General features: G+C 42.3%; 1 protein-coding gene across 7 annotated transcripts in view; it reads left to right on the forward strand.

The window, feature by feature from the left end:
• The first annotated feature begins 743 nt into the window (after nt 1-743).
• The window catches only part of Psip1 (PC4 and SFRS1 interacting protein 1), a 43,424-nt gene continuing 31,236 nt past the window's right edge, over nt 744-12,931 (forward strand). For all 7 annotated transcript variants that reach the window (XM_021234121.2, XM_021234120.2, XM_005082161.4 and 4 more), the window contains exons 1-3: nt 744-882; nt 1,225-1,435; nt 4,777-4,853. In XM_021234121.2, coding sequence (XP_021089780.1) covers nt 1,364-1,435; nt 4,777-4,853 — 149 coding nt within the window. In that variant the 5' untranslated portion in view covers nt 744-882; nt 1,225-1,363. The remainder of the gene's footprint in view (nt 883-1,224; nt 1,436-4,776; nt 4,854-12,931) is intronic.

Genomic DNA, 12,931 nt, shown 5'->3' on the forward strand with positions numbered 1-12,931 from the left:
TTTTGGTGTCATTGTTATGTATCCTTCACGTTTTGCATTCATTGGGACTGCATTTTTCTTAACGGTTCTCTGTGGTTAAAATGTCAGAGAAATGAAATAGGGCGTTCTCATGTTACAGTCCCAAGGAAAAGGAGACCGCAAAGCCCATTCTGCGATGCTTAGGAGGCCTACAAGGTGCACACCCTGCAAACTGCTTCATAGTCCAATTTGATCTCTGGGTTTGTGCACAGCTCCTCTTTTTCAGGATGATGTAAACCGCGCAGGAGCATTACAGTTTTTACCCCCCCACCCCTTGGAGAAGGATGCGAGAACAAGCACCTTGGACTGCCAGTTTCTCTTAAACATGCAGCCATGAGCTACAGGCCCGGATACCCGCCCCCAAACCTGGTCCACAACAATCGTTTCCTCCCTCTCCGCCTTTTACATACAGTACACATACAAATACACACACGCAGAGCAGCCAGCAGGGGCGGGCCGGGCACGACCACTGTATCAGCTGCGGGGGGAGGAGGCGGGCGGCTCGGGCGCACCTCGCTCGAGGCCTTTCCCGTCACTCCCGACCCGCGGCACCTGGCTACGGTTCGCTGTAGGTAGGAGCACCTGTGCGCCCTGGGGCCGCTAGGAGCTCAGCTTCCGAGCCACGACCCTCTCCGGTCGCTGCGCCACCCCCACCTGGGCGAGCAGTTGGTACGGCCCAGCGCTAGCGGGCGCCGAGCGGGAGCCGCGCGGGAGCGGCGCAGCGACGGCGGCGGCAGTGGCGGTGGCGGTTGCAGCTCGGAGCCGTTGAGACGCCTCTGCGGCAGCTGGTGGCGCAGGTGGCCGGCGTGGACGTGGGCAGAGGCGGCCAGCGCGCCCCGCAGCCCCAGCGTCGCCGCCCGGCAGGTGAGGGCCGCCCCGCCCCCGCTCGGCGCGGGTGGGAAGCGGGCGGCCGCGCTCGCTGCCTCCCTCCTCTCCCGCCGCGCCCCTCCCTCGTGGGCTGCGGCCCGTGGGAAAAGCCCTGCGAGCGATGGGGTGGGAGACCGGCGGCCGGGTGCCGGGCAGCATCCCTGCCTCAGGTGGCGGCGACCGCAGGCCCCGGCGCTGCTCGGGGCCGAGGCCGCGCTCTGAGGAGGCGCGCAGGCGGCTCCCCCTCCCCCCTCCGCGGCCTCCCCTCCCCCTGCCCTCCTCCCCGCGGCCCCTCCCTGGGGTTTGCGCTTTAACCGCCCTCCCTGCTGTCCCTCGCAGGCGCGTCGGGACACCCCGAGGCATCCTCCCCCGCCCGCGGGCCCGCCAGTCCCAGCTCGTGTCCGCGCTCGCATCTCCCGATCGCGGCTGCGCTGCTCCCCCCTTCTGGTCTTGGGACTCACGGCGTCGCCCCTCAAACATGACTCGCGATTTCAAACCTGGAGACCTCATCTTCGCCAAGATGAAAGGTTATCCTCATTGGCCAGCTCGAGTAAGTGATTTGTAGCCCCGGTGTAGCGGTGCGGCAGCCTTTCCAGAGACCTGCTTCCCATCGTTTCTTCTCCGTTTCCTTTCTGTCCTTCCTCGCCCTCGCTTCCCCTTTACCGTTACTTGGAAACCTTCATTTTAGTTTTTCTCAGTACTCTCCCATGCAGCTGTAAAATTCTAGGTTTTCCTGCACACCCGCGGTTTCCCTATGGCTTGCTTTTGAGTCTGACAGGTGTTCTTCATAGGAAGTATTTAGAGATGGCATTGTTTAATGTTCCATTGTAGGCGAGATCATCAAGTACGATTTTTATGTTTAAAAATGAGTGAAACCTTGACATTTCATTAAATTTTGGAATTTTAAAATAGAAATCGTCAAAGAAATATGAAAATTACAAACCCTTCCTTGCATGTCAGAAATGACTAAACTAGATTTATACATATTTAATACAGGATTTGTAGTTGGTGATGCACTTGGACGTTTTCATTCACATTCTTTACCTTGTGACCTTGAAGAAGTTGTTTTACGTTTTTTTCCCCATAAACAAAAAACATACTCTGGGTTTGACCGTAACCGGAGAAGTCTTAAGGACCCAAGATGAGACATGAAACACCCAAGCTCCAGTTTCAGAAAAAAAATAGTTTTTTTTTGTTTTGTTAGTTTATAATGGCTCCTAGGATCAGAACATAATAGACAGTACTGAAAGAGTTTTGATTGGATAAACTCAATCATTTAAAAAAATAAACTGATGTTCTGAAATTGTAATTCATTTCCATGCAATTTATTTGTTTTTATTTCAGTGTTTTGTTTTTCGAGACAGTTTTTCTCTGTGTAGCCCTGGCTGACCTGGAACTTACTCTGTAGACCAGGCTGGCCTCTAACTCACAGAGATCTGCCTGCCTCTGCCTCCCAAGTGCTGGGGCTAAAGGTGTGTGCCACCACTGCCTAATTCATTTAGTTTTTCATACACATAACTCATTTAATCTTGGAAGGTATTTTTTAATAATAAACCCCATCCTTATAGTTATGTCAGCAGAGATGATGAAGGGGGAAATCCCTTTGTTAGAGTCATTACTTAGAGCACTATTGCCCTCTTCTCCGTCAGTCCCCCTTAATCATGAACTTGCCTGTCTATATGTTTGGTGTTCTCACTTGTTTGCTATAGGAAAACTTTTTTGTTGTTGTTTTTTTGAGGCAGGGTTTGGTTTCTCTGTGACTTTGGAGGCTGTCCTGAAACTAGCTCTTGTCAACCAGGCTGGCCTGGGACTCACAGAGATCCACCTGCCTCTGCCTCCCTAGTGCTGGGATTAAAGGTCTGCACCACCACTATCTAGCTAGGAAAACCTTTTAACCATTGTTTGTGCAAGCTTTGACTTTTACATATATTGCAAACATCTTTAGGGTAGTGACCAAAAACTGAATTTGTCCTCCAGTTCTTATATAATCATGCACTTCTCAAAGACTATATTTCAACCTTAAATAAGGCCTGCTGGAATTGGGAATGTTTAAGGTCCATTCCTCCCCCAGACAACATTTTATGAATATCAAGGCATTTATACTTATTTTGAGGTGTTAAAAAGTTCAGGGTTATCTGATATCCATATTCAGAGTTCCCTGCTACAATGTAGTGAGAAGCCAGATATAACTGCTTTTAAAATTTTGCTTTTATCTGGGAGGCAGAGGCAGGCGGATCTCTGTGAGTTCGAGGCCAGCCTGGTCTACAAGAGCTAGTTCCAGGACAGCCTCCAAAGCCACAGAGAAACCCTGTCTCGAAAAACAAAAAACAAAAAACAACAACAAAAAAAAATTTGCTTTTATCAACGGGTTTCATGTGCCTTTAATCCCAGCACTCAGGAGGCAGAGGCAGGCAAAGCTCAGTGAGTTCGAGGCCAGCTATACAGAGAAACCCTGTCTGGAAAAAAAACAAACAAAACAAAACAAAAATCTGCTTTTGAGGGTTGGAGGTGTGTCTCAGTGTACCTGTATTTGGTTCCCAGAATTCATGGCAGGCAGCTAAACTACAGTGGTCTGGGAGGAACTCAAAATTAGTACATGCACATGTGCACATACTTACACCTACATTTAGTTAAAAATAATTTTTAAAAAATCATTTTTTTAACCTGGTGGTGATGGTGGTGTTGCATGCCATTGAGACAATCTCCAGCTACAAGTTCTACTTTTAATGAGTTCATTTGGATTGGAATGTTTTTATATTTTCCCCTTCATTTTCTTTTTCTTACAAGCAATTTTTTTTTTTTTGAGACAGGATTGCTTTAATAGCCCTGACTGTCCTGGATTAAAGGCATGCTCCACCACAGTCTGCCATTTTCTGACTCTTAATTGTTATTCAAACATTGGGAAATAATGCTTCAAACGCTGTCTTCTTTTATATCACTTTTTTAAAAAGTTATTTCTGTGTGTTTGTTGTGTGCCATATGTATGTGAGTGCCTGGGGAGGCCAGAAGAAGGTGGTGGGCTCCAGAAGAGTGATGTAAGGGACTTGATGTGGGCGTCGAGAGCTGAACTTGGATCCTTTGGAAGACTTGCAGATGCTCTTAACCACTAAGCCATTCTCTAGTCTCACATTACTCCTATTTGTATGGCCCTGCTGCAGTAATGCACAGCAGTTTGAGGCTTCTGTATGAAGTGCTTGATGTCAAATGTGTTTTAAAGATTTAATAATTGGGGATTTTAGGACACTAATCGTTGTACACTGCTTTAAGATTTGCTGCTGGGAGCTGGCCAGTGGTGGCACATGCCTTTAATCCCAGAACTCAGGATGTAGAGACAGACAGATCTCTGTGAGTTTGAGGCCAGCCTGGTCTACTCAGCGAGTTCCAGAACAGCCAGGACTGTTTCACAGAGAGATCCTGTCTTGAAAAACAAAGTAAAAAAGATTTACTACTAGGCTGGATAGTGGTGGCACAAGCCTTTAATCTTGCACTTGGGTGGCAGAGGCAGGTGAATTCAAGATCAGCCTGGTCTACAGAGAGGACAGTCAGGGCTGTACAAAAAACAAACAAAAACCAAAACAAACAACAACAACAAAAAAAGTTGCTCCTGGGATGATTTTGAATATCAAGCCTTAGTATTTTTGCAAAGATATGATAAAAATGTTAGATGCACTTGAAAAAAGTGCACTGGTATAAGTACAAGTTATGCCACCAAATGAGTTCTGGGGAAAAATAAATCTTGCCTTTCAGGACTTATTTGAGTGGATTTGCAAAACAGGTCAATTTTGCATCAGATCCATTTGGGTTGTCTTATTCCGAGTTCACTCATGGGTAATGAGGGGGTGAGGGGTGTAAGATTTAAAATATTTTAACTTTTCTGATCTTTTTTTTTAGGTAGATGAAGTTCCTGATGGAGCTGTGAAACCACCCACAAACAAACTACCCATTTTCTTTTTTGGAACCCATGAGACGTAAGTTCTGTTAATGTTAAGCTCAAATTGCAGAGTTTAGGCATAGAACGAGAAGCAAGTAGAGATTTTTATGGGGAAGTGACAATGAATTAGAAAACATTTCTTTTTTTCTTTTTTTTTTAAAGACAGGATCTCATGTAGCCCTGGCTGGCCTCTGGTGTTTTTGCAGATCATGCTAGCCTGAATTCATAGAGATCAATTTGTGTTTGCCTCCCATGTTTAGAGATAAAATACCACCATATCTCTGCTGAGATAGAAAACTTAAAAGTGATCTTCTAATCTTATAAGCCTTTAAGTCTCCTTTAAAAATTTTTGAAATTTATTTTTCAGTTCAATGCTGGGAACAGTTGTTTGTTTTTAAGGCAGGATATCCCTCACTATGTATTGAACTCAAAGAGATCCACCTGCCTCTGCCTCTTTAAGTGCTGGGATGTAGATGTACCACCATGCCTGACTGGGCACTCATGTTCTAAGGTAGAGATTAAAGACAGTACATCTTGGGAGAAATTAAAGGGAAAGTTGAGTGCAGGGAATAAGGGGTGGATGTGATTAAAATATGTTCTGTTCATGTATGAAGTTTTCAGAGAGTTAAAAAAAGTTTACTTAACGGAACGTGATCAAAAAGAAATCCTTTCCATAATCCCAAGAATGATGGATGGATGAAAGTTGGAAGGCATTGAGTATTCTTTGTTGGTAAAATAAGGACTGCCTGGCACTGTTGTGTAGGTCTTGTCTTGTTTAGCTATACAGATAAGTGGTGAGGAAAAGAGGGATGCTAAAGCTAGACAGTGTTCTGTGTGTGTCTCTATGATCCCCAGAGGCAGTCTGTCTGACCCACTGCCCCAGGTGGATGCATGGCTACAGAACTGATTGGGTCAAGGAAATTGATATTCTGTAGAGCTGAATGTTGAACTGTTTTGTTTCTTGTAACCACATGAAATTGCTTTGAAGACTAAGTGCCAAAGCTTATATTCTTAGATACCTATACTTAATTTGCCTTACATGAACTGTGTAACCTACCTGAGTTGAACTTAATGTAATTTCTCTAGAATAGGCTAATTTACTTGAAATGAAACAAAATTGTCATTTCATTATTGTTATCATTATGCGTTTTTCCTTTTATTCTTTCATACATTATATCCCAATCACCGTTTCCCTTCCTTCCTCTCCTCTCTGTACCTCAACCCCCTATCCACTTCTCCATTTTTCTTCAGAAAAGAGCAGGCTTCCCAGGGCTATCAACTGAGGCAACCTAGTAGCAGCGGTCCTTATATATTCTTGTTTTTGTTTTGCTTTTCCGAATTGTCATTTCTCTGTGTAGCTTTGGCTCTCCTATTACTTGTTCTGTAGACTAGGCTGGCCTTAGACTCAGAGATCCATCTGTCTGTTTCCCAAGTGCTAGGATCGAAGGCGTGCATCACCACTGCCCAGCCCATAATTAATTTTTTAAGAACAGAGTTTGGAACTAGAATTGGATTGACCTTCATAACATTGAATTTGAGTCAGGTTTTGTATATGAGAATACAACTTGTAAGGAGTGCTGAAATTTCTGATTTCAGGGTAATATTCTACAGTTTAGAGACATTCTATTCTAGTAAATTAGGGGTCTTTTTATGTCCATTGGTGTTTTGCCTGCATGTGTGTCTGTGTAAGGATACACAGTCCAGAAGTCCTGGAACTGTAGTTACAGACAGATGTGAGCTGCCTGCCATGTGGGTGCTGGAAATTGAGCTCCAGTCCTTTGGAAGAAGTGCCAGTGTTCTTTTTTGTTTTCTTTTGTTTTTTTTTTTTTCGAGACAGGGTTTCTCTGTATTGTTTTGGAGCCTGTCCTGGAACTCGCTTGGTAGACCAGGCTAGCCTTAAACTCACAGAGATCCACCTGCCTCTGCCTTCCGAATGCTGGGATTAAAGGCATGCGCCACCACTGCTTGGCCAAGAGCCAGTGTTCTTAACTGCTTAGTCATCTCTCTAGCCTGGGAAGGGGGGGTCTTTAAAAACAGGGATTTACATGGTGCGGTGCAAGCTCTACAGCATCAGTATCACATGGAATTGTGGGTGAAAAGTGTTCTAGGGCCTACCCTAGACTGGAGTCATATGTGATGTGTGGGGCACGGTGATTTTTTTTTTTTTAATTTGTTTTTTTGAGATAGCGTTTCTCTGTGTAGCCCTAGCTGTCCTGAAACTCATTCTATAAATAGGCTGGCCTTGAACTCATGGAGATCCACCTAGCTCTGCCTCCACAGGCATGGGATTAAAGGTGTGCCAACCATGGCCGGCTAGTGAGGAGGCATTTTTAGGGTTTTTCATTTTAAAATTCTTCTACTCTGATTTTAAAAGATTTTATGTTTCTATATCCTATAGTTTTATATGACACATAATCCATTGTTATATGTCACATTAAATTAAATTTTTCTTTTGTGGTGCTCGGGATCCCACCTTTGGACTTGTCTGCACCAACCATGTACTCTTACCCTGAGCTACAGTCTCCACCCTCCAGTATTTTCAATGTAGAAGTGTAGGTGGATCTTCCTGTCCCACCTGATCCCTCAACCCTTTAGTCCCAAATAAACACACACAGGCTTATATTAATTATAAACTGTTTGTCTGATAGCTCAGGCTTCTTATTGGCTCTCAATTATTAACCCATTTCTGTTAATCTGTGTATCTCCACGTAGTCTTACCTTACTGGTGAAGCCTGGTCCTCTTTCTTGCTTGACAGTTACATGGCATGTTCCTCTTCCCAGAATTCTCTTAGTCTCATAGCCCCGCCTATACTTCCTGCCAGGCTACCTCCTGCCTATCCATTGGCCAAAACAGCTTTATTCATCAACCAATAAGAGAAACATATTCACAGTATACAGAAGGACATCCCCATCATAAAAGAAAAAAAAGACATGCCAGGCGTTGGTGGCGCATGCCTTTAATCCCAGCACTTGGGAAGCAGAATCAGGCGGATCTCTGAGTTCAAGACCAGTCTGGTGTACAAGAGTGAGTTCCAGAACAGCCTCCAAAGCCATAGAGAAACCCTGTCTTGAAATAGAACTTTTGTATTGTGAATACTTTACATTTTTACAAAGAGGGTTTTCTTCAGTGTATGAGTGCTCTGCCTGCATATATGCCTGTGTGCCAGAAGAGGGCATTAGATCCCACTGTAAATGGTTGTGAGCCACCATGTGGTTGCTGGGAATTAAACTCAGGACCTCAGGAAGAGTAGCCAATGCTCTTAACCACTGAGCCAACTTTCTTTCCAGTCCTATCCTTTTATTTCTTTTCAGTGCTGAGTGTCATACCCAGGGCCTTGCTCTACCACTGACCTGTTACACCTTAGCTTGATTTCTATGTATCCAAAATTCAAGTATTGCATTAAATATGTACTTTTCTCATTAATTTGGAATTAAGATGGTTAGTGTTGGGTTGATGAGATAACTCAGCAGTTAAGAGCACGGAATGTTCTTCCAGAGTTCAATTCCCAGCACACACATTGCAGCTCATAATTGTCTGTAACTCCTGTTCCAGGGGATCTGCCACCTTTACACAGACACACATGTAGGCAAAATACCAGTGCACATAAGATAAAAATAAATCATTTAAAAAACATTGTCAGCTGGGCGTTGGTGGCGCACGCCTTTAATCCCAGCACTCGGGAGGCAGAGGCAGGCGGATCTCTGTGAGTTCGAGGCCAGCCTGGTCTACAGAGCGAGTTTCAGGACAGCCTCCAAAGCCACAGAGAAACCCTGTCTCGAAAAAACCAAAAAAAATTGTCAATATTGAGCTGAGATTACAGTTTATTGGTAAAGTGCTTGCCTATAACGCCTGAGGTTCACTCCCCAGCACCATACCAATAAAGGTTGTTAATGAAGAAAATAAATTTTTTTGAAAGAAACTAGGATATAGTTAAAGAGTTAAGGCTTTTTTTTTTTTTTTTTTGTTTTGTTTTTCAAGTCAGGTTTTCTCTGTGTAGTTCTGTCTGTCCTGAAACTTGCTCTGTAGACCAGGCTGGCGTCCAACTTAATGAGATCTGCTTGCCTCTAGAGAGCTGGGATCAAAGGTGTGCACCACCTCTTCCTTACAAGTTAATATTTTTATTTCAAAATAGATTTATAATATTTTAATCTACAGTGGATATACATACCATTTACCTTTGGCAAGACAGTGTTGCTATGTACCTTTTGTTCTGGTTAACATTTTTTAAAATCAATTTTTAGAAATAAATTAATGATAACTAGGTAAATTTTTTGAATTTGGATTTTTATAACATGGAAGTCTATTATAATAACCAGGAGTTTACAGAGATGGGGAAGTAGAATACAGAAACAGAATTAGTAATTGAGGAAAGTGTACTAACTTGTAACTGATTTATTTTTGAAATTTATTGTCTCTGATTGGCCTGGAACTTGCTGTGTAAAGCAGGTTGACCTTGAATTCACAGAGTGACTTGCCTCTGTCTCTGGATTGTTAGGGTTAAAATTGTGCACCACCATTCCTGGCCTTAAGAGATTGTGTTTTTGTTTTGTTTTGTTTGTTTTTGTTTTTGTGCATTTAGAGTAGAATTCATTGGTTACTCTGTTCTTTCCCTAACATATTCTTTCCCGTAATCATTTTATATCACTCACATATTTATCTTGGCAGTCAGGTTTTGAATACTAGACCCTGACCTTAGGTATACTGACCATTGTTTTAAGATTTATTTCATGTATATGAGCACTCTATCTACATGGATACTTGCTAGAAAATGGCATCAGCTGCTATTATAGATGGTTGTGAGCCACCATGTGATTGCTGGGAATTGAACTCAGGACCTCTGGAAGAGTAGCCGATACTCATAACCACTGAGCCATCTCTCCAGCCCCCATGCACAGTATCTTAGAACTATATCTTAGTTAAAACTGATTTTTAGTAAGTAGTTCTGATATGGACCCAGTTAAAAAAATGTTTGCATGACCAGACTCAAAAATCTAGATTATTGGTTCTCAACCTTCCTAATGTGATCTTTCAATGTAGTTCTTTATATTGTGGTGACCCCCAATCATAAACTTAATTTGTTGCTATTTCCTAACTAATTTTGCTGTTATGAATTATAAATACCTGATATGTAAGATATTTGATGCAACCCATAGGTTGAGAACCCTAGTCTATATGTTAACCTTGATTTCTTTCTTCCCCCTTGATTTCATAGTAGATAGTTTCTCCCATTTCCTACAACGTCCTGATTGTTAAACGTCCTCCTGTTAAAGCTCAAGTTCATGTTGTAATCATTCCTATAATTAGTATTTTTATATTTTCAATCAGATCATGCCATTTCCTCATCCAAAAACATTCACTAACTCTCTGTTAATATTACCAATAACTTAAATGACCAACTAGCAGTAAAAGTTGGCTATGAGGTCCTGTATGAACTAACTGTTGTGCTCTCTCTGGCCACATTATTTTGGTTAAATTTTTTAACCCATCCCCAAACTACTCCCAGGTCTTCCACCTCCTTAGCTACTCAACTTTGTTTTCTCTCTCAACTAAAACAGAAAACAGACAATAATGAAACAAAGAGCCCATAAGATACCATGGGAGTCTATATTTTTTTCTTTTTTTTTTTAAAGTAAGTTGACTTTATTTTATGTGCATTGGTGTGAAGGTGTCAGATCTCCTGGAATGGAGTTACAGTTGTGCACAGCCATGAGGGTGCTCAGAATTGAACCCAGGTCCTCTGGAGGAGTTGCCAGTGCTCTTAAGTGCAGAGCCATCTCTGCAGCCCCGGGGGTCTGTGTTTCTAACCATACATTTTCATGGTATGTCAGTTCATGGTGTTGGGGAGGCACAGAGAGGATGACATTGTGGGGTCCATTTTCTGTTTCTACCTTTGTGTGTTCTCAGGCATTAGTAGCAAGCAGTTCAGTCAGTCACTTGAACCAATTCCCCAGCCAGCCCACATTGTTGTTTTCACTGCCTTGTTTCACCTTGCCTGAGGGTTCTCCTGCCTTTTTTCTGGAAAGGTTATGCTTTCGGATATTGAAGTCATTCAGATCTTAGCTCAGTTCATCCTGTTTACATTCTATGTTGAAATGAGGGGGGGTTTTGTTTCCTTTCCTTTGATTACAATTGAAGAGCCTGAACAGCTCTATCTTGTCATCATTTAAGAGCTGACATGAATTAGCTGTTAATATTTGATAATGGAAAGCTCTTGTTAAAGTCCTTTGTTTATGAATTTTATTAGCATACTGGACAATCCTAAATACAGCTATTTAGGGGCTGGAGAGATAGCTTAGAGGTTAAGAGCACTGACTGTTCTTCCTAAGGTCCTGAGTTCAAGTTCCAACACCACATGGGGGCTCACAACCATCTGTAATGAGATGTGGTGCCTTCTACTGGCCTGCAAGCAGACATGCAGACAGAACACTGTGTAGGTAATAAATAAATAAGAAATCTGTCAGTTATTTGTTATATGACCTTGGGCAAGTTTTTTGTCTTTTCCTAATTTGTAGAATAATAATAATATAATCTACCTTGGAATTTTAGGGTGTAAACAGGGCATTACATGAAAAGGCTTGAACATAATAATGTTTTGGCATGTGGTAAACATTAAGTATTTAAAAATTGTATCATTTTGGACTGGGGAGATGGCTCTGTCAATAAAGTGTGGAATAAGCATGATGACCTGAGTTCAGATTCCTAGTACCCATGTAAAAATCCAAGTGCAATAGCATGCTTCAGTAGCTAGCCCTGGGGTACAGAGACAGTTAGCCAGCCAGCATAGCCAAATCTGTGAACTCCAGATTTAGTGAGAAACCTTGTCTCAGAAAAAAAGATGAAGGGCAACAGAAGAAAATAGTCTGCCATCCTCATTGACAATGTGCACACACCCCTGAGCCTAGACATACTTGATATAACATATTTTAAAGCTTTGACAAACTTTTGAGAATCATCTTTTCTTGAATTTATAAATTAATGCCAAGATATTTTATAATCTATATAAATATATTTATTGTATATAAATTATAATAAGTGCATATTTATGTAACCTTAAAATTAATAGTAATATGTTGTTTTCCTTTTTTGGGGGGGTGACAGGGTTTCTTTTTGTAACAGCCTTGACTATCCTGGAACTCGCTTTGTAGACCAGGCTAGCCTTGAACTCACAGAGATCTGCCTGCTTCTGCCACACAAATCCTGGGAATAAAGGAAGGTACTAGGATTAAAGGTGTACAGTACTACCTTATTTTATTTTTGGTTTTTACGAGACAGGGTTTCTCTGTATTGTTTTGGAGGCTGTCGGTCCAGCCTGGCCTCGAACTCACAGAGATCTGCCTGCCTCTGCCTCCCGAGTGCTGGGATTAAAGGCGTGCGCCACCACCGCCCGGCACTACATTATTTTTTCAAAGATGATACTTACAGTGTTTCTCTGAGTTTTTTTGATTATCCTGGCTATCTGAAACAATACTCTTAGCTCTATTTCTCTGAAATCTGAAATTGTAGTATTTATTTTGCTGCTCATAGTTCTTTTAATATAAAAGTTGAATGTTCCGTTGTAGGAATCTTAAAATATATATTATATAAATTGTTTTAAAACCTGCCTAGGGGCTGGAGAGATGGCTCAGAGGTTAAGAGCACTGACTGCTCTTCCAGAGGTCCTGAGTTCAATTCCCAGCAACCACATGGTGGTTCACAACCATCTACAGTTCAATCTGGTGCCCTCTTCTGGCATGTAGGCAGAACACTGTATATGTAATAAATAAATAAATCTTAAAACAAAACAAAACAAAATACCTGCCTAATTGTTTCAGGAGTGAAGGGAGATGGGGTCAGAAGGAAGAAATAAAGGAATGAATCATAGAATTGATTTAATTTCCTTCTATAATAGTAATTCTGTCTAACTTCTTCCTTAACTCCTAGCACCGTAGCTTCCTGTGGCAATGTTAGGTGTGTATTATGACTCCCATCACGCTGTAAGATGGACTGTGTGGTTAATCTGAGTATAGCAGCAGGCGGTGCCGGACGGTGGTGGCGCACGCCTTTAATCCCAGCACCTACTGCTGCTATACTTGTTATTTGGTTGTCCCACTATTGTCTATTATGAATAATGTTGA

The sequence above is a fragment of the Mesocricetus auratus genome, unplaced genomic scaffold (assembly GCF_017639785.1).
Source record: "Mesocricetus auratus isolate SY011 unplaced genomic scaffold, BCM_Maur_2.0 Super-Scaffold_100014, whole genome shotgun sequence".
NCBI classification, from domain to species: Eukaryota; Metazoa; Chordata; class Mammalia; order Rodentia; family Cricetidae; genus Mesocricetus; species Mesocricetus auratus.